The 23,214-nt window shown below is 37.9% G+C and overlaps 1 protein-coding gene across 3 annotated transcripts in view; it reads right to left on the bottom strand.

Moving 5' to 3' along the window:
• Nucleotides 1–23,214, bottom strand: part of Dgkh (diacylglycerol kinase eta) — a 156,581-nt gene that overhangs the window by 34,908 nt on the left and 98,459 nt on the right. For 2 of the 3 annotated variants that reach the window (XM_042685727.1, XM_042685728.1), the window contains exons 6-14: nucleotides 23,005–23,137; nucleotides 19,976–20,082; nucleotides 19,203–19,328; nucleotides 16,196–16,298; nucleotides 15,430–15,589; nucleotides 12,861–12,969; nucleotides 12,593–12,732; nucleotides 8,061–8,136; nucleotides 3,432–3,517 (exon numbers count right to left, since the gene is read on the bottom strand). In XM_042685727.1, coding sequence (XP_042541661.1) covers nucleotides 3,432–3,517; nucleotides 8,061–8,136; nucleotides 12,593–12,732; nucleotides 12,861–12,969; nucleotides 15,430–15,589; nucleotides 16,196–16,298; nucleotides 19,203–19,328; nucleotides 19,976–20,082; nucleotides 23,005–23,137 — 1,040 coding nt within the window. Of the gene's footprint in view, nucleotides 1–3,431; nucleotides 3,518–8,060; nucleotides 8,137–12,592; nucleotides 12,733–12,860; nucleotides 12,970–15,429; nucleotides 15,590–16,195; nucleotides 16,299–19,202; nucleotides 19,329–19,975; nucleotides 20,083–23,004; nucleotides 23,138–23,214 lie in introns of those variants that run through there. The other variant, XM_042685729.1, reaches the window with a different exon arrangement.

Raw genomic sequence — 23,214 nt, 5'->3', positions numbered from 1 at the left:
AATTAATCAGCAAAAAGCCAGAAGCTGAGCTCTGGCTCACGTGGTAGAGAGCTAATCTTCAGTAAAAAAGCTGAGATAGCACCCAGATCCTGAGTTCAAGCTTCAATAGCATGCATGTGCTTGCACACACACACACACACACACACACACACACACACACACACACACACACACACACACACACACACACACATCTTCCACACCTGCTGTTGAGATTATGAACTGCAGAGGTGAACTAAAGAGAAGAATATTTACATTGTCACTGTAGGACAATGGGGTGTCCCAGTAACACACTGTTCCTGGTAAGAGAAAAAGGCTGCCTATTGTACTGTACACCAGCCTGACAATGGAACTGAGTTATATAGCCTTCTGTAACTCCATTCACTATCTCCCTTTAAGATAACCAATACAATACTAATTTAGGTCTCATTAGTGTCAAAATTCACTTGTTTGTTTCTTTTCATTACATTTGGTTTCTTTGCAATAAAGGTAAACCATAAGAGAAAATAACCTGTAACACTAATAAATCTATCTTTCTAAAGTCTTCAGAGACAGGCACTGGTGGCTCACACCTGTAATCCTAGCTTTTCAGGGGGCTGAGATCTGAGGACCACCGTTGCAGAAAGCTTGGACAGAAAAGTCTGTGAGACTCTTATCTCCAATTAAGTACTAAAAAAAGAGCTGAAGTAGAGCTATGGCTCAAGTGATAGAGTGCTAGCCATGAGGAAAAAACAAACAACTCAGAGACAGTGTCCAGGCCCTAAGTTTAAGCCCCAGGACTGAAACAAAAAAAAAGTTTTTGGTTCTGAGGTTGGATTACTAACCAAATTATAGTATATATAAAATGAAGAGTACACAATGATCGAACACAACAAACATAAAAGTTAATAGAATGGTGGTCATATAAAATAGTCACTTCAATATATTAAAAATAATTCTTTTATAATTCATTATGTCTCTGAAAAGCAACTTTTTCAACTTTCCATCGTTTTAGCAATCACTTCTGACATGTCCTAAAAACACAGGACAAGGAGAGCACAGCCAAATATCTACAGAGGACCACGCAAGTAAAAGGTGGGTATGAACTGCGCCCAGGATGAGAAAGACAATAGGGATTGCTGAGTGTTGGGGCAAACTGAAAATCTGTGTACATTCTATAATGCAACACAACTCATTAAACAAACAAATTAACCAGCAGCAATGCCAGAAACAATTTGTTGCCCATCTCCGCCTGTGCCAACCACTTGCCAATCCCTGCCTCAAGCTGGTTCTTCTTTCCTACTGTTTGTGAATCTGTCATCCAAGAGTCATGCTATACTTGTCCTTCTGCGAGTAGTAAACTTGTTTGTAATGATTTATCTTGTGTGTCCTTTTCGTTGCACATTAAGTATGTAAATATTGGGATGTTTCTACTTTCCCTCTTTGTCTTTCCTTCTTCCCCTTCATCTTCACTTTTTTTTGGAAAACTTTCTATTATCTTTAAGTAGTGGTACAAAAGAGTTGTCATTTGACAAAGCAATTTATGTATACAACGCATCTTGATCAATATTACCCCTTTCAACATTCTCAATCATCTTCTCTTTCTATATAATAAAAGTATTTGGTTATTAAGCCAGAATTTAAAAGCATTCTTTTATTTTCAGTTGAAATTTTCAGTGAGTTTTACCCAATGCCTCCAGCCGACTTGTCTGTTCTCATGGCATCAGTATAGGATGCTTCAAAATGAAATTCTAAATTCTAGCCGGGAAGCATTTAGGAAAATAACACCAAGTGGGTTTGGCTCCATGTATAGACTCAACTTAACAAAAATCTGATGAATAACTTTCAATCAAGATCTAATGCAATTTAAACATGCTGAGAAATGTCATTTAAAACATCTCATTGATATTTTCCTAACTAATGCTGTTTATAGAAATAATTAATTGTGGGGGAAAATGAGGCAGGGGGTAACTGTTTAAAAAGAAATGCACTCATTACCTTACTTATGAAACTGTAACCCCCCTGGTTCATCACCTTTACAATAAATTTTTTTAAAAAAAATAATAAAAGTAATGAAACACAATTTCCATTTTATAATCACAAATACTTTCTTGAACAGACCATTAGATTATAATTAAAGTCTAAACTAGTTTGTACAACTTGCGCCAAATGTTTCAAATTAAGCAGCCTCTGGTTGGGCACTGGTGACTTATGCCTGTGGTCCTAGCTATTCACGAGGCTGAGATCTGAGGATTGCAGATCTAAGCCAGCCCATGCAGGACAGTCTGTGAAACTCTAGTCTCCAATTATCTACCGAAAAAGCTGAAAGTGGAGCTGTGGCTCAAGTGGTAGATATTACAGGGATAGTGCCCAAGCCTTGAGTTCAAGCCCCAGACAGACAGACAGACAGACAGACAGACAGACAGACACACACACACACACAAACATATATTACATATATTATATATAGTTCACACAGCATATATCAATTATATATTATACTATGTATATTATATTACATGATATACATTATATATTATATATAACAAAAAACAAAACAGAAAACATAGCATCTAAATATACTCCATTGCAAATAAGAGGCTAATGTGATTTTTTAAAACTCAATTCAAATTTATTTTATTTTACTTTTTTATTTTGTGCTAGTACTGGGGCTTGAATCAGGGCTTCAAACCCTTGGTTGGTCTATTTGCTCTACTACTTGAGCCACACTTCTGCTTTTTAGTTTTTGCTGGTTAGCTGGAGATAAGAGTCTCTGATTTGTCCTTCCTGGCTGGCTTTAAACTAGGATCTTAAAGAAAGAAAGAAAGAAGGGAGGGAGGAAGGAAAGGAAGGGAAGGGAAGAAGGAAGGGAAGGGAGGAAGGGAGGAAGGAAGGGAGGGAGGGAGGGAGGGAGAGAGAGGAGGGAGGGAGGGAGGCGGGGAGGGAGGAAGGAAGGAAGGAAGGAAGGAAGAAAGGAAGGAAGGAAGGAAGGAAGGAAGGAAGGAAGGAAGGAAGGAAGGAAGGAAGGAAGGAAGGAACTCAATAGAATATTACCTTCAAAAAAAGACCTGGGGGCAGGGAAGGTGGCTCAGTGGTAGAGTGCTTGCCTTGCAAGCATGAGGCCCTGGGTTTGATTCCTCAGCACCACATAAGCAAAAAAAGCTGGAAGTGGGCACTGTGGCTCAAGTGGTAGAGCTCTTGCCTTCAGCTGAAAAGCTGAGGGACAATGCCCAGGCCCAGAGTTCAGGCCCCACAACCAACAAAAAAACAAACAAACCTGTGATCTTCAGATCTCAGCCTCCTACATAGCTAGGATTACAGGTGTGAGCACACTGCACCAAACTGAGTTCAATTTAGTATTTTAATTCGGTAAGCTACTTCACTGATAAGAAGACAATCACAGCGACAGGTCAAGTCGCCCACAGAACCGTGACAGCCCTCGCTTCACTCACTTGGCAGATGATATGACCACTGCATCTTCATCAGAGTTGAGGATTTTTGTAAGGTGACTTGCAACTGAGTCTTCATAAATTGTCATCTGAAAAAAAAAAAGAAAAAAACCTATATCATTGCTGCTGGTGGTGTTTATAAATCAAAGCAAATCAACCAAGTTTACTGAACTGTAGAATTACTTTTCTCAAAGGATTCTCTGCCAAACTGTAAAGGGCTTTGTTGTATAACTACTTACAGATAAAAATAAATATACAGACAACAGACAGACAAAAAGACAGACAGACAGGTAGATAAAGAATAGTTCCCCTCTCCCCATCCCCCAAAAAAGGACAAAGAAAAGTATGTCTGGAGGAATGGCTCAGGCAGTAGAGTGCCAGCCTAGCAAGTATAAGGCATAGCAAAAAAATAAAATTTGATAATTTTTTAAGTTTAGATTTTTTTTAAATTTAATTTTATTTTATTTGTGAACATACTGTACAGAGGGGTTACAATTACATGGGCAGGATAATGCGTACATTTCTTACCAAGCATTGCAACCTCCTCCTTTGGTTTACCCTTCACATCCCTTCCCAGAAAATTTAATAATTTTGACGAAACCATTGTCTGTCATGAATGTAAATATACAATCACGTAAGTAAATGTATCTCTTAAATATTCAAAATTTCAAATGCCAAATATACTGTCTCTATATATACTGTCATATATATGTATACACATACATATATATGCATATATATACATATATACATATATGCATATGTATGTATATATGTAAGTCATATAGATGTCTGTATATGACTTTTTCTATTTGATTCAAACTTTAAAATCTCATTTAAAGAGTACATCTTCCTGCTATGCAAAAATATGCACAAGATTTAAATAACCTCATATTCAGCAACACCCGTCAAATGTTTGCTTCAAATACATTCCAAGTCACAAGCTCAGAATCTTTGAGTTTTAAATGTAGGACTCTGATTCTCTTCTCTCTCACTCAGATAGCTTGTCACTGCCTTTCTCGCCAATTATATATTTATGAAGATACAACTGAAGGCTAGGCACTGTGCTGCATGAGCTCAGCTACTTGGGGAGCATAGGTAGGAAGGTAACAATCCAAAACTGGCATAAGCCAAAATGATACCCTACCTGAAAAGTAACTAACACAAAAATGGGCTAAGAGTGTGACTCAAGTGGTAGATAGCCTGCCTGGCAAGCATCAAGCCCTGCAAGCTCTGAGGCCAAGCCCTAATACTACAAAAATAGATATAATTACAGACATAATTAATATCCTTCCTGCCTAGTCTCTTCTCAAAAGAACCATAGTGTTAAATTACATTCAAGTCTACCAGTGATCCCTCTGTATGTTACTATTAAATTTCTATCTTACCTCCTTCAAAGGCAGATTATGAAAAAGCAAGAAAGGAGAGGAAGCCAGGCACCAGCGGCTCACGCCTATAATCCTAGCTACTCAAGAGGTTGAGATCTGAGGATTGTGGTTCAAAGCCAGGCAAGGCAGGAAAGTCCATGAGACTCTTATCTCCAATAAACCACCAGAAAACCGGAAGTGGTGCTGTGGCTCAAGTGGTAGAGCGCTCACCTTGAGCTGAAGAGCTCAGGGACAGAGCCCAGGCTCAGAGTTCAAGCCCCATGACTGACCAAAAGAAAAAAGAAAAGAAAAGAAAAAAAAGAAAAGAGAAGAGAAGAGAAAAGAAAAGGAGAGGAAGGTGGAACTTCAAAGTTACATACAATACTGTATTAGACCCAAAATCTACTTTATTAGTCTGCTGATTTAACCATCAGAAATGGTATCTTTAAAGATCAGAAAAGTAAAGCTACAACTTCTAAAAATACAAAATAGGGAGATGATGTTCAGAGATTAGTTTTATTCTCTTCCCTGTGGGAAAATATTTTAAATCATTACTCATGCCATTAACAAATGAATGAATGAATGAATGCCAGTTGATTCATTTATTAATGTCATTTAGAGCCATATGAAACCAATACCTAAAGAAATCCAAGTCTTTAATCCATTAAAGATAAATAAAAACAAAATTTACCATCTCTTTCAGAAGAAAATTTGTCCAAGGATGAAAATTATAGATGTCACTTTTTAACCTACTTCCAAGTCGGTTCACTTAGCAAGGTTGAAAGTTTAGTAATAATCACAGCTGACATTTTTCATTGTGTACTGGACTATCAAATTATGCCTTTTTAATATTCTTACCCTTTCACTGTCCTGTTTTACAGCCAAGGAGCCTGAGGCAACATCAGCTGAGTGTTTTACCAATGTCCTATAGCCAGAGAAGCACAACAAGCTGAGAAGCTCTAGCTCACTTCTCAGGTATTTCAAAGGCCCAAAAGTCCATCAGAGGGTGTCAGGCCTTGCTCAGCAGCAAGAACATTTACTGTCATCTTGACTTATACTACCCTTTGTTATGAAAGTACATTTAAAAAAAATACCAGTTTCAGCCAGGTGCCAGTGGCTCATGCCTATAATCCTAGCTACTCAGGAGGCTGAGAACTAAGGATCACAGTTCAAAGCCAGCCCAGGCAGGAAAGTCCATGAGACTCTTATCTCCAATAAACCACTAGAAAACTGAAAGTGGTGCTGTGACTCAAGCAGTAGAGCACTAGCCTGGAGCTGAAGAGCTGAGGGATAGCACCCAAGCCCAGAGTTCAAGCCCCACAACCGACAAAATAAAATAAAATTAAAGAAAATACCAGTTTCATTCATAGCCCATTGAACTTAAAAAAAAAAGAGTAGATTTCCTTCAGGTATTCACAATTACAACCCATCTTCATAATGTGATTACACAGAAATGATAGAAGTAAATCATCTGCCTCTATTTTATACATTGGGAAATTGACATTTCTGAAGTAAGCATCATTAAGTAGTAGATTTTTTTGGTTTTTGGTTTTTGCCAGTCCTGGAGCTTGAATTCACGCCTGGGCACTGTCCCTGAGCTTCTGAGGCTCAAAGCTAGTGCTCTGCACTTGAGCCACAACACCTAATTATTTCTTGTGGATGAGACCCTAAGCCTACCCCCCCCCTCGCCCCCCGCAATGCCCTGCCTGCCTGGTCCTCCTTCAGGCTGTCTGTAGGCTAAGCCAGGCCAGACCAGCAGCCAGAGTGACCATAGGGTTTAGAGTCAGTCAGCCCCTGCCTGGCCCTTCCGGCTTTTTCTGAGTAGTTTATTGCAGGTAAGAATCTTTCCTGCCTGGCCTGGTTCTGAACCATGATCCTCAGATCTCAGCCTCGTGAGTAGCTAGGATTACAGTCCTGAGCTACCAATGCCCAGCTTTCCTTTTTTCTTTTTGGAAAGAAAAGTAGTAACCTTTACAAAAATATTACTGAGAAAAGATTTGTTTCTATAAAAACATGACTGATGGTCATAACTAGGTAGGATAATGAGAGTAAAAATGTTGGAAATGAAGCAGGAAATATCTTAATTTTCAATAGCAATTCTGCATCTAACTTCACATTTAAAAATTTTATATCAGAAAAAGATTTTAAAACTTCAATGAGTTTTGCTAAGTAACAGCCCCGATCTCTAGTGACCACTCCTTGCCTCAGTTTTGACAAGATCATAATTTTATTTTTGACAAATGTTTTCATTATGAAATGAACTTGAATATTCCTGAGGAAAAAATAAGTTATTATAGATCAAATGGTCTTAATAAGTCAGAGAAGAATCCTCTGGCATTTGGGCTCTGCTGTAAATCAATTCTGGTTTTAAGGTTTAATAAGAATGCTAAGCCTGGGCTAGGAAGGTGGCTCAGTGATAGAGTGCTTGCCTTGCATGCATGAGGGCCTGGGTTCGATTCCTCAGCACCACATAAGGAGAAAAAAGCTGAAAGTGGCGCTGTGGCTCAAGTGGTAGGGGGCTAGCCTTGAGCTGAAGAGCTGAGGGACAGCGCCCAGGCTCAGAGTTCAGGCCCCACAACTGAAAAAAAAAAAAATGTTAAGCCTTTTAAAACATCTAGGACTACAGACAACTGAGGCCTGCAGCTGAGGTAGAAGGAAGTAAGATGCCTTTCTTCCTTTGTTTTTTCTGCATCAACAGACTTGTCCTGCTGCCCCGCTTCAAGGAGCAGGCAAGGTAGTGAGGAAGAGATAACATCGAGTGTGGTACATTTGGAGATTGCTTAAGGGAGCTAGGATGATAGTAATCAATGACAGGTGCTCATGGCCAGTGAAGGAGATGGGGAGAAGCTAAAAGGAAGCTGCCACCAGCTGGGCTGTCCTGCAGGTTTATCGGTAAATAGAACACCGCAAGACAAGCAGACACAAGCAGGAAACTTGCATCCTAGGTAACCTAAACACATCTACTGTATGAATGAATCCTCACAACACTGCAGCTTCACTCTACAGGGGAAGTAAGGAAGCCAGTGAAAGAAAGAGATATGATTTACATGACACCTCCAGTGTAGGTGGTCACTACAGGCTATCTTAGATCTTCAGGAGTCTTTCCTCCAGGGACAGACTAGTGTTGATCAATGATAGCATACACTTACCAAATTAAAATGAAGTTAAAATATTGCCATTACCATCATGAGTAGGTGGTCTCATCCCTTATCCCAAGATAGCTACCCCCATTTCAAAGGATAAATAGGTAAAGGATTGATCTTACATAAAATTCTTCAGGCGCTTCTGGAGGTAAAGAAGCCTTTGGTGGCAGTTTGAGCTCATACGTCATTATACTCCACCTGAGGAGAGAAAATACTTTATTATAATTGTTCACACATGCGTGTGCGCGCACACACACACACACACACACACACACACACACACACACACACACACACACACACAGAGAGATAAATCCATCCTTCCATTCATTTGTCCATTAAACAGATAAATGCTGAACATTTAAAAGTGATAAATATATACATGGATGTTTTGTGGACTACGGTTTTTATTGAATTTTAAACTAAAAATGAGGATCTGAAACTTTGGTAATCTAATAAAACATTGACTCATTTTATAATTTTACCATTCCTTCAATAAGTGGAGATTTTACCATTTCTCTAAATATTTAAAGAACATGCCCACAACAAAATGCTCATGCATACCATTTATCTCATTCTTCACTGAGTGAAAAATAATTTTTTTTCAAAAATTCTTTTCTGTTCTACTTTCAAAATAATCTTCAATGCAATTTACTAACCAGATTTCACAAATTATTAATGTCTCCAATCCAAAAAATGTCTAAAAAATGTTCTAGATGAAATAAATGAATATTACTTTAGTTTTCACTAAGCAAAAAATTTCAATTGTAAAATAAACAGATAAATTTTTCTACAGGATAAAAGAATTTCCTAGAGAAAAAAACAAGCTACTACAGATGAACTTAAAAAAAAAAAGTCACTACCTATGTACTAACCACTCTTGCCAAAGCAAGTGCCAAAGTAGCACATATTTAGACATGAATTGAAAATAAGGTAAATGCCCTTCTTAATTTAAGAATGAATACAAGTACAGGCTTCGGGGGTAGATAGAAATAGAAATAATACTTCAAGCAAATTTATTTCAGTTAAATATATGTATTAGCTTCAAAACAATTTTAACTCAAATTTAGTGTTAAAGAAAAGCAGTCAGTTCAGGATAATCCCTTCTATCTCAAAAATCATGTTCAAAATTGGAAAGATCTTTAAGTCAGGACATTACTATAAGACTAGCAATATGAGATAAAAAGGTTTTACAAGAACAACAGAGTATAATAAAAGCAGTACTATAACATAGCTAGAATCCAAAGGCAAATCCTAAGCTCAGTGTTCAAATAGAGCTTCTGTATCATCAGACTAACTGAATTCCAAATTTCCAAAACTCCTCCAATAGACATACACTGTTTCTTAAAATATGTAAATGTGCAGATATTATTCAATTCTTGATTTGAAAATATACAGATATGTATTTTATATATTATATATTAATATATAAATTTATAAATACATTTGCATTTAAGCATCAAAAGACATCTATCCATCCATCCATCCTTCCTATCCATCCATCCATCCATCCATCCATCCATCCATCCATTGTGTAACAGATAAATATTGAATGTCTCTTAAGCACCTGTGCAGCAAGCTTGAGACCCTGAGTTCAATGCACACACCTGCACACGCGCACACACACACACACACACACACACACACACACACACACACACACACACACCACAAGCAAATAAGGCTTTCTAAAGAAGCACTAGTCTAGCATAGAAAATAAGGATCATACAAGTAATCAAAATATCTAAATTTGCAAATATACAAATACAGAAAACTGCAACTGGAGACATAAAATTTTAATTTATAGCTGGGTGTGGTAATGCACAGTTGTAATCCTAATTCTAAGGAGAATGATTCTAATATGTGGAGGATGATAGTTCAAGGCCAACCTGTTCAAAACAAGTTCCTAAGACCTCATCTCAATAAGGAGCTTTACATGTCACCCAGCTACATGAGAAGAATAAATATGAGGATCACAGCTCAGACATAATGTAACACTACAAGAAAAATATGAAAAGCAAAAAGGGAAGCTCAAATGGTATCAATCTCCTGCCTTGCAAGCGGGAAGGTCCTGAGTTCAAATCCCAGTACCTCCAAAACAGGCCAAGGTCCTTATAATTGGATATATTCTTATAGTCAAAAGAGTTAAAACAATGGAAAGAAATAGACCCTCACTTTCATTTTGTAGCTCTCTCCTCAATATGAGACAGTTTGAGTGAAAAAGCTGGGGAAAGTAGCAGCAAGAAGGAAGGAGTCAGCCATCAGAGGGGCATATTTATACTAGGCACAGAGTCAGAAACCAGATGGCTGGGAATTCTCAGGTCTACAATGCTTTAAGGGGACAGAGTGCGTTGCTGAGAAAAGATCTCTGGAACTGGAGTCTTGGATTCAGGTTTAGACTCCAGTTCTAGTACTAGGTAGCTAGAATCTTCATCATGTCAAAAACCTCCAGAGGCCTTTTAACTAGGAAAATGGAGATGACAATAGTTTGCTCTCTGGCTCTCACTGCAGTGATGACTGAATAAAATTATTGAAAGTGTCAGTCAGACAACCAACACTATTGTTCTTTTCTTATAATCTGTAAAAGCCTCAATCTAAGATCCTCATAATAATGCATTTCTGAGCTATACCACAATGTTTCTAAAAATCCAATAAGTCAAAATGTAGAATGAGAGTGATTTTTCCCCCTGTGGTGCTAGGGTAACCGTTTTATGTTTAGTTTCTGTGTCAGTACTGGGGCTTGAATTCAGGACACAGATGCTTTTTCCCTTAGCTTTCCACTCAAATGCTCTCCCACTTAAACCACAGCTCCATTTCCAGCTTTTTGATGGCTAATTGATTAGAGTCTCAAGGGCTTTCCTGCCCAGCCTAGCTTCTAACTGTGATCCTCAGATTTCAGCCTCCTGAGTAGCTAGGATTACAAGCATGAGTCATTAATGCCTGGCTGGTTTTGATGTTGTTTTTATTGTTGTTTTAATGGCTAGCAAATAAATAAAACACAAGAACAACTATTCTTGTTTCTAATAAAGATCCTATGGTTTTGAATTCATTTTGAATTTTTTTCTTGTGTTTTCTGTGTGTCTGTTGGTAGGAAGGAATTTACCACATTGACCACCTGGATAAGTGACTTTGTACAACATGCAGGGCTAACTAAGCAAACACCCAGGGTACAGGAAACATCTAGCACCATTTCCTAGGATGCAGCTGGAGTGGTCTTTAAATTTAACAAAGAAAGCATTTAAAATATTTTGCTTTTTTGGTAAGCAAAAAATTGGACAGCTGTCTGGGAAATTACCTCCTAGCTCTTTTGTAAACAATGATGATTTTGTTTCTTGCCAATCTTTTTTCCCCTCAGCTTCCTTAAGATAAAACTTGATGAAAAATGCATATATTTAAGGTCTGTAGCCTGATGTTAACATGGTGCAATAATCATTACATTAGCTAGCACCTCACATGGCTACCTTTTTGTATTTTGTAAAGATTGGACACTGGATCCAGCTCCAACCCTAGACTATAAACCATTAGACAGTCAAACTAGTGAGTGGTGCTTTTATGCAATTCTGGATATCGACAAATTTTCTACTGGCCAGCTTTAAAAAAATATTCTGTTAGCAAAAGGAATCAAGCATTACAACATTTCCTTGTGACAGATAAGGTTACAATTAATTAGATTATAGCTCATCTTAGAGTAATTACATTTTAAATTAGTGCCTCCCAGATGAAATTTTGTTATTTTCGGGAAGAGTTTAGCAGATGGTTAATCCTATCAAAGTCGTTTTGATTCATGCTAGCTTAAGGCTATAATGATATTTTGACATTTGTCTCCTCTGCATGGGGGAGGGGAGGTAATTACTACTGAGTCCTGTTGTTCCTTAAAACTCCAGCTCTGAACCCCTTCCTCACAATAATCAGCCTACATATTTTGATTTGTTTTCTAACTGGGCAGATAAGAGATAAAATCAGCTAGGCATAGTACACTGTATCATCCCAGTTACTTGGAAGCAGAAGAGCAGAATCCAAGGTTCAAGTACAGCCAGGCAAAGTTAGTTAGACTTCCATCTCAAAAACCAAATAGAAGACAGAGGGCATAGCTCATGTGGGAAAATAGTTGTTTAACTAAGTGCAACCTGGGTTCAATCCTCAGTGCTGTAAAACTTTTAAGAAAGGTATGTGATGCAGGCCAGCATAAATATGAGTTCCTTCATTTAAAGCTCTCCTTTTAATTCTTTGTCCCTGTGAAAGGATTCTTGTTTCCTTTAAAAATATCTAACTGTTCTTTGGCTCAATTCATTCTTAATATAATTAAGAAGAGATGATCTAACAAATCTAAAGTTTATATATCTCTTTTATCTATTCATTTTTCACAAAGATAGTGGTCTACTTCTTATATTCAGTGAAAGTCCCCCAAAATGAATTGTTTTGGTTTTCTTACTTAAACAGTGATTAAAAATAATTAGCATCAACACAGTCTTCTATCTTTAAAGTAATGTGGTCATCGGAATTGATTTTCAGGGGTTTTTTTGTTGTTTTTTACAATATTTTCAAAAGTATCTACTCCCTGTCTTCAGCTCAGGACTCAAATAGTGGACCAAATAAGGAAGTATCTGTCTTCATGAAACTAATAACATGACTTTAAAAGAGAGATCCCTTTTACCTGTCCAACATTTTGGTACTGGCTCGTTCCAGCTTCTCTAGAATCTGAGGAAGTTGAGTGTCATCATCATAAGAACCTCCCCAGCCAAGGACTCGAGCAAGGTCATTGCCAGTACCCAATGGCAACACCCCGAGCTGACACTACAACAGAGCACAACGTTGAGACTGTTACATTAGCTGAGAGACAAGGCGGCTCTACATTCTACACTCCAGCAAGTACGTTAGTATACATTCCTGTCAACTAGCAAAACAAAAAGATTCCTACTTGCCTGTTTATGTAGGTTGAGCTTGTCAATTTCTGACAGAACCCAGCCTACACTTCCATCTCCTCCGCAAACCAGAATCCGGAAATTGTCAAATTTCTGAAATAATCTTAAACTGAAAGTAAAAAAATTTCATTTTAATATAAATATATTTTAAAAAGCACTTTTCTCAATCTTCATCATTCTGTATTCCTTTTTTGGGATTCCATGTTCAGATAAAATATGAGAACTTTTATATATACGTATTCCACTATAAAAATGAGTACAATATGAGTTCAACTCATAAGAAGGAAAGCGAAGTTATAAGTGGACACAGAGATAAACTTAGAAGGAAAGGGGAGAAAGAAATGAGAAAACTAAAACCAAGGCAGAATTAGGGAAGAAAACTAAAGGTAAAGAAAGTGGTATGAGAGGCAACGTGACGGCTTTCCTTTCATTAGAAGGACATTCCATTGCCTCAAGAGTTACAGACCAGGGGAAATTTAGGGTGGGATGTAAAGTGACCAAGGAAGTTTTTAATTTTTCTTTTTTTGCCGAACTTGGGACTTGACCTTAGGGCCTGGGTGCTGCTAGCACTGTATTACTTGAGCCATAGCGCCACTTTGGCTTTTACAGAGAGTTTATTGGAGATAAGAGTCTCAAGAGACCTTTCGGCCCTGGCAGGTCCGAGGCGGTTTTAAAGGCACTACTGACTCCTGTCAATGTATAGCTTTTAGGATAGTCTTAGCCTATCTATCCTCCTCTCCTCCTAGTCTAAGGCAACTGTTGTACTTAAGTCAGTCTCAATTTCTTTTTTTTTTTTCCTCCTCTTTTCTTTCCTTCGTTTCTCTCTCCCTGCCTTTTCTTTCTTTCTTATGTGGATCCTGGAGCTTGAACTTAGGATTTGGGCTCTTTTCCTTAGCTTTTGCTCTCAAGGGAAGCACTGTACCACTTGAGCCACAGCTTTGCTGTTGGCTAATTGGAGATAAGAGTCTTACAAACTTTCCTTCTCCGGCTGGCTTTGAACCACAATCCTCAGACCTCAGCCTTCTGAGTAGCTAGGATTACAGGTGTGAATCACTAGTGCTTACTTACTTGGCTCTTCATCTCAATTTCTGACATATTCTACATCTTGAATGTATTGTGGAAAATGTGAAAAATATACTGCATCTCAAGGAAGCATCTCAAAAAAATTTCAACCAGAGATAGTCTAAGAGTCTTATAAAATGAACGGCCCCTCACTGGGAAGGCTTATGTATCATTTATTCAGAAAAAGCATAGGTATATACAAAAGGTATATGAAGTTCTCAAGGCATATATCTTTTCAAAATGCTATTTGAATGGTCTTTCTTTTCAGATCTGAAGTTGTATGACATACTAGAAAGCTAAAAAATACAGCTCATAAAAGATTTTCTTTGTCATTTATGTGATCAGGGTCTGATTTAGAAACTGTCCTAATAACCCACGATAGTAGCCATACTGGGGTGAAATTACTGCTTAGGTGAAGTATATATAAATTAATGTTAGCCTTCTGGAAAAGTAATTTTCTCATGCTGTTTTGTATTTTACATCTATGCAAGTTGATCTTTCCTGAAGCTAAGCAAATTATTAGCATTGTGTGGAAGAACATATATTCTGTAACATTTTCTAAGCAAAGTTTAGAATTTGGAAAATTCAGTAAGAAATTTAGAATTAAAATAAGGAAGTTTTTGTTTTGTTTTTTGTTTTGGGTTGGTCATAGAGCTTGAACTCTGGGTTTGGGCGCTGTCCCTGTGCTCTTCAGCTCAAGGCAAGCGCTCTACTGCTAGAGCCACAGTGCCACTTCCGTTTTCTAGTGGTTTATTAGAGATAAGAGTCTCACCGACTTTCCTGCCTGCGATGGCTTTGAACCCAATCTTCAGATTTTAGACTCCTGAGTAGCTAGGATTACAGGTGTGAGCCCATCACCCAGCTCTGCTTGCCAATTGTAATATGCTTTTACAGACTCACGCCTGTAATCCTAGCTACTCAGAAGGCTGAGAGCTGAGGGTCATGGTTCAAAGTCAGCCTGAGCAGAAAAGTCTGTGGGATTCCTGTGTGTGTGTGTGTGTTTCTTTTAATTTTATTGTAAAGATACTGTACAGAAGAAGGGCTACAGTTACATGAGAGATTCCTATTTCCAAAAACCTACTCAGAAAAAGCCAGAAGTGGCGCTGTGGCTCATGTGGTAGAGTACTGGCCTTGAGCACAGAGAGGCTCAGGGGCAGAGCCTAGGCCCTGTGTACAAGCCCCAGGACCGGCAAAATAAATAAATACATACATACATAAATAAATAAATATTGGCAAGCAGAGCTTCAGGCAGAGAGGAGAGGAAAGGTCAATGCTAGATCTAGAGGATCTAGAATTTCATAAGCTACAAAGCCAAACACATGTGTGAGGCCCTGGATCCCAACCACAACATTATAAAAACAATTTAACAAAAGAAAGGAAAGGAAAGATGGGAAGAAAAGGCAAAGGGAAAGGGAAAAGAAAAGGGAAAAGGAAAAGGAGATGGCAGTTACATTTTATTCCAGGTGCTACATATGATTCAAATATTAGTTAGCAATAATGGAATTACCCTAAGTAAGGACCTCCATTCATTAAATCAAACACCTGAGCCGGATTTAACAACTGTTTAAAACGACGAAGGAACTTTACTCCCTGGTTATCTCCACTCTTAGAATTGACAAAAACCAACAGAGGACTAACACAGAATGAAAACGTTGCTCTACAGAAACCTGCGAAAGAACACAACAAAAGGTCAGTGTGTACAGCTTCCTCTCTTAAATGATTAACACACAGAGAAAAGAAGTCACAAAAATAAAAGCTTTTTTTTTATTCCTGGAACATTCAGTTATAATTTAGCCCCTAAATGGAAGTAGGCTTGCTATTAACATTAAAATAATCTCTACAATGAAAATTCATATCAAAGACAGTAAAAGTACTAATTACAGATAACTTGAGATATACAGTCTGCCTTAATGATAATTAAAAGATAAACTACAATCTGTGAATTCAAAGAATACATATATCCGTATTTGGTACTTTATAATGTTATAACTGCTCCTTGCAGTTTTTAAAAAACTAATATTTGTTTCATTTATTGACTGAAATGTAAAATCTAAAAGACTTATACATACACAAATATGTTAGTAGCTATGTTACAACTTTCATTAAAAATGTTATTTTAAAAATTAAATGTACTACTCAGCATCTTAAATGAAATTATTATATAAAAACCAACCAAAATAACCTATCACGGTTCTATTTATTCTAGGAAATCAAATGTACACTTCAATATTAAATATGTCAGAAATACACATACTTACACTACTGCTACATACCATCAGAATCAGTGCTATTTAGTGCAATTGGAGGTATGATAGATACTTTGCATTGGCCAAGTGGGCAGACAGGAGGATATAAATCTTTGCAGGCAGTGTGTACCTAATAACAAACAAATAAACCTTCAAGAGTCATAAAAATAATCAATGTCTGGCTATGCCATAAATTATATCTATAGAACTAGTCATTTAGAATCAACAGCATCACAAAATGGTTAGTCATTCATAAACCACTTTAATAACACTCTATTTAAACGTCCAAAGAGCAGACTATGGATTTTGCAGATGGGAATTTGATTTTGGTTCATACAGCATATTTCTCTGATTGTCTCAGACACAATGCATACCTGGTGAAAGCAAGAAGAGAGGGCAAGAAGACAAGATGCAGAGGAAGAAAGAAGAGAAAAGGGGAAAGGAGGTGGGGAGAGATAGGCAGAGGCAAAATGAAAAAGAGAAAGAATGAAAGAGATTTTAACCAATGTTAAAATAAATTGAAGGTACTTACCTTATAAAAATTGTTAGAATTTAATGAAAATAAAATTTCCAATGTGTCGCTCTTTCTACATTGATCTTACAGCTTTCCATTCACATTGCTTTTATGGAATTTAAGTATGGTGGCACACACATATTTTCTGAGCTAGACCACTGCACTATAAGGCAAAGGAACATGACAAACAGCATAGGCCTGCTAACTCTGGCCAGGCACTGGTGGCTCACGCCTGTAATCCTAGCTACTCAAGGCTGAGATCTGAGGATCTCGGTTCAAAGCCAGTCTGGGCAGGAAAGTCCACAAGACTCTTATCTCCAATAAACCACTCAGAAAACCAGAAGTGGTGCTGTGCCTCAAGTGGTAGAACACTCGCCTTGAGCTGAAGAGCTGAGGGATAGCGCCCAAGCCCACAGCTCAAGCCCCACGACTGACCAAAAAAATTTTTAAAAAGCTAACTCTGCAGAAACAGGGTGTTTCAAGGTCACTTAAGTGATAACTATGGAAAATCATGCAGAATTAGTAAGAGCTAGACTAGTTAGAATACTTTGTGGATTCATTTAGAAGAGTCTTTCCAATGTTTTAACGAGTAAAAGCTGACATTTTATAAAGCATTTTTTAATATGGTCTTATTTCATAAGACCTTTGAGAAAACTGACACATTAATTAAGCCTCTAATGAGTAAAACTTTGGGAGAATAGGTGAAATTTATAGTAATTTATATTCACTTGATAGCCTGTTTGGAGAATATTTTCCTATTATGATTTGTATTAATTACAAACCAAAATGTGCCTTAGAAAAATTAGAATGCTCAGTTAGCTCTAAAAAGGATTTTTAAAATTGCATAAGAATCATAGGGGAAAACAAAGATATTTATAATAATGTTGAGTGAGAAAATATATTGAAGGTAAAAACAACTTACAGCTTTTTAAAAAATTTTTCTTTCAAAAAGCTAGAAATAAATACCTGAAGTTCTAAGAGTAATAGATCAATTAAAAAAAAAAGTAGCAAGATATACTATACTTGGACCCCAAAAAGAAATCTTGGGTAGAATAATAGTTTTTAAGAACCTGTTTATGGGCAGCATTCCATTACAATAAAGAATGACATAAAAGGGCTTTAGGGAGTGGGGTGTACTTAAGAGTGCCTACACAGGATAAATATAAATTAAGGAGAAATAAAAAAGAAACATATAGCTAATAAAACAAACAACTGATAAAGAATGGTGAAAGTATGAGGACATTATATTTGAACTGAGAGGCATCATAAATTACTTTATCAGGTCTGACTTTAAAAGTCTATAGAATCTCTTTTCTTGTGGAGCTTAAGGAAAAATCTCACTGATTAGGAAATCTATTCATTTCTCCCACCACTTATCTTTTCTACATTTATGCAAAACAGTCGTCTTCCTATATTCTTAAATTTGGGGTGACTTCAAATTTAAAAAGCCACAAGACTCAAAACAATACCAAACAAAAATCTGCTCCCGTGCAAAGCCACCACTATAATGGTCAGACAGCATCAGCTACTGCTAAGAGTAACACAAACAGCTGTGACCTGCTAATCCTATGAGCTTTTCAACCAACACTACCTGTCTGCACGACCTCCTTAGTGTGATGTTCCTGATGAAGTCTGCCACTATCAGGACCATTCACTCCCGCTGAGGCACAGTATGTGTACTTGCCTTGCAAAAGAAGGTTTTTGTTTTTGTTTTTGTGGTATTGGGGTCTGAACTTAGGGCTTTCCACTTTTTTTTTGTCCAACGTTGGGCTTGCACTTAGGGCCTGGGTGCTGTCTTTGAGCTTTTTTGCTTATCTTTAGTGCTCTTTCACTTTGAGCCAGAGTGCACCACTTCCAGTGTTTTGAGTGGCTAATTGGAGATAACAGTCCCGAAGACTTTTCCTGCCTAGGCTGACTCGGAACCTTGATCCTCAGATCTCAGCCTCCTGAGTAGCTAGGATTATAGGAATGAGCCACCAGTGCTTGGCTGGGCCTTTTACTTTCTAGGCAGGTATTCTACCACCTGGACTATAAACCCAAATCTTAAATATCTATTTCTATTATATAAACTTCTGTAATTTAAAATACATCAATGCCTACTGAATTTGAATATACACAGAATATACACAGGCTGCAGTAAAATTACATTTTGTATGTCAGCGAAGATGGGGAGATCCGTGTCAGGTAGGGATGCACCTTGTGGGCACCAGGTGGTAAAAGAGGCCCTGAAACAGCAGATCATTGTGAATGAAAAGCAATATGGAAAAAAGAAAACTGTGGAAAGGGGATTATGACACAGAGAAAGGATAAAAACACGAGCAACTATTACAAACAGGGCCTTTGGAAAAATGAACAGGGACAGACAGCAGCGGAATAGACTTAAAATACTGACCATCACAAAGTCATAGTGGGAGAATCATGCAAAACTACCAGGCTCTACTCTGCTGTAACTTCCTTGCTTGCCTCTGAACCCCATGAGAAACAAGCTAATAAAACAGATGAAATACTTCCAGATCTCACCATTGTTTTACACCAAAGGCATTTCCAATCTTGTAGACGGAGAACACTGCCACATGTTTTGTCACAGACCACACACTTGGCACTCACGGGCAGGTTGCCCTCGAGCCATTGGTGAGGCATAGCAACCTGTGGGGCAAGAAGAAAATGCAGGCAGGGTGAAGTCTGGGAAAGGACACCGTCTCACTCTAGAAAAGATATGGAATGACTTCTAATGTAATATGTCATACACGGTGTTCATTCATTTCTCCCCTCCTCCCCCCATTTACTAAGCATCTGTCAGGCTTGAGCCCTGTAGAGTTACAAAGATAAGCAAGACAAAAGTCTGCCCTTTGGGATTCAGTTGAGGAAAAAGGTTATACAAAGGGTTTTATGAAACAGTGATCACTGAGGTTCATCAGAGATTCATATGCAAGGTACAATGGAGACAGTCTGAAAGTGTTGAGGACCTCCTCTGTTGAAAGGTCGTCCTAGAATCTGAAGTGTGAACATGCCAGCTGATCCTTAGAAAAGACTACAGTTTGTCAGCTAGGCATCTAAAGCAGCCCAGTCAAGTAGCAATTCTTAAGGCCCATTCAAATTAGATCTCCCTCAAAATCAAGAGCTGAAGGAAGCTAGGGAAACTATGAATTAACAATTAAAGCTCAAAATCAACAACAACAAAAAATGTACTTAACCCTAATGGTCAACACTCCACTTAACTGCCATCATTATTTTCTACAACAGTGGGGCATAAGAGAGGCAACACTGGGAAAGGGCCAGAGATAGCAGCTTACTCCATCTTCGTCTTCTATGATGTCCTTCCCAATGGAAGCTAGTGTGGTCCATTTGCAGTTATTTGTTGCCCTGACTGCACACCTTTTGTGAGCCTTGAATTTACACACTAAAAAAAAAAAAGGAAGAAAGAAAGAACAAGTCAACTACTTTTAAAATCAGCAATCACTCAGTTTTTTGTCCCAGCCCTGTGACTGTCCTTGAGTATTTTTGCTCAAGTCTAGTGCTCTACCATTTCAGTAACAGCTCCACCTCAGCTTTTTTGGTGGTTAATTGGAGATAAAAGTCTCACAGACTTTCCTTCTCAAGTTGGCTTTGAACTGCAATCCTCAGATCTCGGCCTTCTGAGGGCTGGTGTAAGCTAACATTGCCTGGCTAAAAGACATCATTTTTAACATTTATAAAGACTGAATTTTGGGCTGGGAAGGTGGCTCAGTGGTAGAGCACTTGCCTTGCATGCTCGAGGCCCTGGGTTCGATTCCTCAGCACCACATAAGAAAAAAACCGGAAGTGGCGCTGTGGCTCAAGTGGTAGAGTGCTAGCCTTGAGCTGAAGAGCTGAGGGACAGCGCCCAGGCCCAGAGTTCAGGCCCCACGACCGGACCCAAAAAAAAAAAAAAAAAGACTGAATTTTTTTTGAACCTTTGCTACAGTTCTAAAAATACTAATAGGCAAGACATTATGGATTTAAGTTTTTGCCAGTTGAGAAAATGAATACTAAAATACAATATCATGAAGAAAACCTTTAAGTCCAATAATGAAGACTTTTAACCAAAGTTAAGAACATAGTTTTTGGGGTTTTGTTTGTTTGTTTTTTTTGTCGGTTGTGGGGCTTGAACTCTAGGCTTGGGCACTATCCTGACACTCTTCAGCTCAAGGCAAGCATTCTACTGCTTGAGCAACAGTGCCACTTCCAGTTTTCTAATGGTTTACTGGAGATAAGAGTCTCATAGACTTTTCTGCCCAGGCTGGCTTTGAAACGCGATCCCTCAGATCTCAGCCTCCTGAGTAGCTAGTATTACAGGCATGAGCCACCAGCACCTGGCTAGAATAGTCTTTACAGAGGATATAAGTTTATTTCAAGGTTTTTAAAAAAGTGTTTTATTTTTCCCAACCAATGAAAATTTTCTTTTTCTTTTAAAATGCTTGGAAAAATATTCAGTCATCCCATTATTGATTTAATTACTAACTAAATATACTTAGTGCCTCAGAAGGAGGCACTTACTTTCTTTTGCTTAAATAGCATTTTTGAGATAATAGTTAAAAGATCTTCACAAATAACACAGGACAGATCATATAAGGGAGGAGTTAATTTGGATTCATATGGGCCCTTTTGAATTGTAAAAACAGAAAAGGCTAATTACATCTTTGTTTACAATTATTTTTTACATATAAAAACAGAAAGTTTACCAACTTCACCAAATTTTTCATCTTCAATGAATTTTTATGTATCTGGGACCATGACCCATCTTGAGTTACCTACCTGAAAAATTTCTCATAGAACACCATTACAAACTTCTATAACCCTGGTGACTAATTGTTAATTTTATTGTATGTATTCTCTCAGTTGATTTTCACAGGACTTTATAAGCTATAAATGGCTAATATCCCCACCTGATAGACAAGGAAATTATGTCTAAATGCGTAGTCTTCTGTCCCCTGCTTGGGGGGGGGAGGGCGGAGGAGTGGCAGGGTGCAGAAGGTGTAACCACAGAACTCTAGTCCTCATTGCTATCCTGTGTCATAGTAAATGGCCCAAACAAAGATTATCATAGATTTTATCACTCAAAAACAATTAAAATGATCCTAGTACTACCTTATTATTTCACTGTGATTAGTTACATTATAATTTTCTTTTTTCATTTTGTTTTTTGTTTGTTTGTTTTTGTACAGGTCCTGGGGCTTAAACCCAGGGTCTGGGCACTGTCCCTGAGCTTTTTTTGCTCAAGGCTGGTTCTCTACCACTTGAGTCATCATGTTGTTTCCAGCTTTTTCTGAGTAGTTTATTGGAGATAAGAGTCTCACAGTTTTATGCTTGGGTTGGCTTTGAACTGCGATTTTCAGACCTCAACCTTCTGAGTAGCTAGGATTACGGATCTGAGCCACAAGTACCCAGCTTTAAGATATTTTTACACAAGAAAAACACTGCTATTGGTATTTCATGTAGTCCAAACAACAGTACACAATGCTTTTCATAATTCATTGCTGAAGTATGACATAAAATATATCAAAAGAAAGGATATCTTTTCTTAACTTTGTTTTGCAGGGCTGAGGGTTGAAACCAGATCTATCTGCATAATATACAAACTGTCTGCCACTGACCTGCATCCCTAGCCTCTAGAAGTTACAAGTTTTCTCATGGTAATTATTAATGTATTTGCTGTGGGGAATCACTACTCCTAAGTAGGTTTTCATTTGATAAAAACTCAAATTTTAATTTTAAAAAGAGAACTTTGAGGGTGAAGGTGCAGCTCAATGCTAAATCTCTTCATTTGCCCAGCAACCCATGAAGTCCCTGGATACATCACCAGCACAACAACTGATCATCGATCAATCAGTTATAAGACACTGAAAGTAAACATAAATGAAACAAAACAGAGTTTCAAGCCATGCAATCTAAATAAAAATCAGAATTTTCAGAAGAATATATACACTGTCCTGACCAAAAAAAAAAGTTTTGCTTTCCACAATCAATTGGAATCAAGAATACTAGGATGCTGTCAAGTTCTGTAGTTGCTAGTTCCTAAGTAATAAAATACTATATTTCAATTGATGCTTCCTTTCAGATGATTTTTATCTTTCTCAGAGAAACAGTATTTCCTACCTTAGTCCTCAGCATGCAGAGCTCAATGTTAAGCTATGAAAAAATACACTATGTTCCATCCGAGAGGCTCCAGCCACTGCTTCCCCTCACATCCACACCCATCCCCCCAAGTGCCTTCTTGTGGTGAGTATGTCCGTTTCCCTCCCAATGGGAGAAATATCTGTTGTACAGTCTAGAGTAGAGTTGCTGTTAAGCTGGTACACAGTACCTTCACAGGATAGGCCATGGGAGGTGACTCCAGAAAGACTCTCTCTGCACACGTTACAGAAGGTGGGGCGGGCATGAGAGCAGGCGTACCAGTTATGCATCCCTGAGAAATGTTCCACATTAAACTGGGCCACCTAGAAAGGAAGACGTTAGGACAGAATTGCCAAATAGAGGAATAGCAGATCACAGGTAAACTATGACTACATAGACT

Source organism: Dipodomys spectabilis, unplaced genomic scaffold (assembly GCF_019054845.1).
Source record: "Dipodomys spectabilis isolate Male_0828 unplaced genomic scaffold, ASM1905484v1 ptg000095l, whole genome shotgun sequence".
Lineage (NCBI taxonomy): Eukaryota > Metazoa > Chordata > Mammalia > Rodentia > Heteromyidae > Dipodomys > Dipodomys spectabilis.
This window is presented reverse-complemented; position numbering and strand designations above follow the sequence as displayed.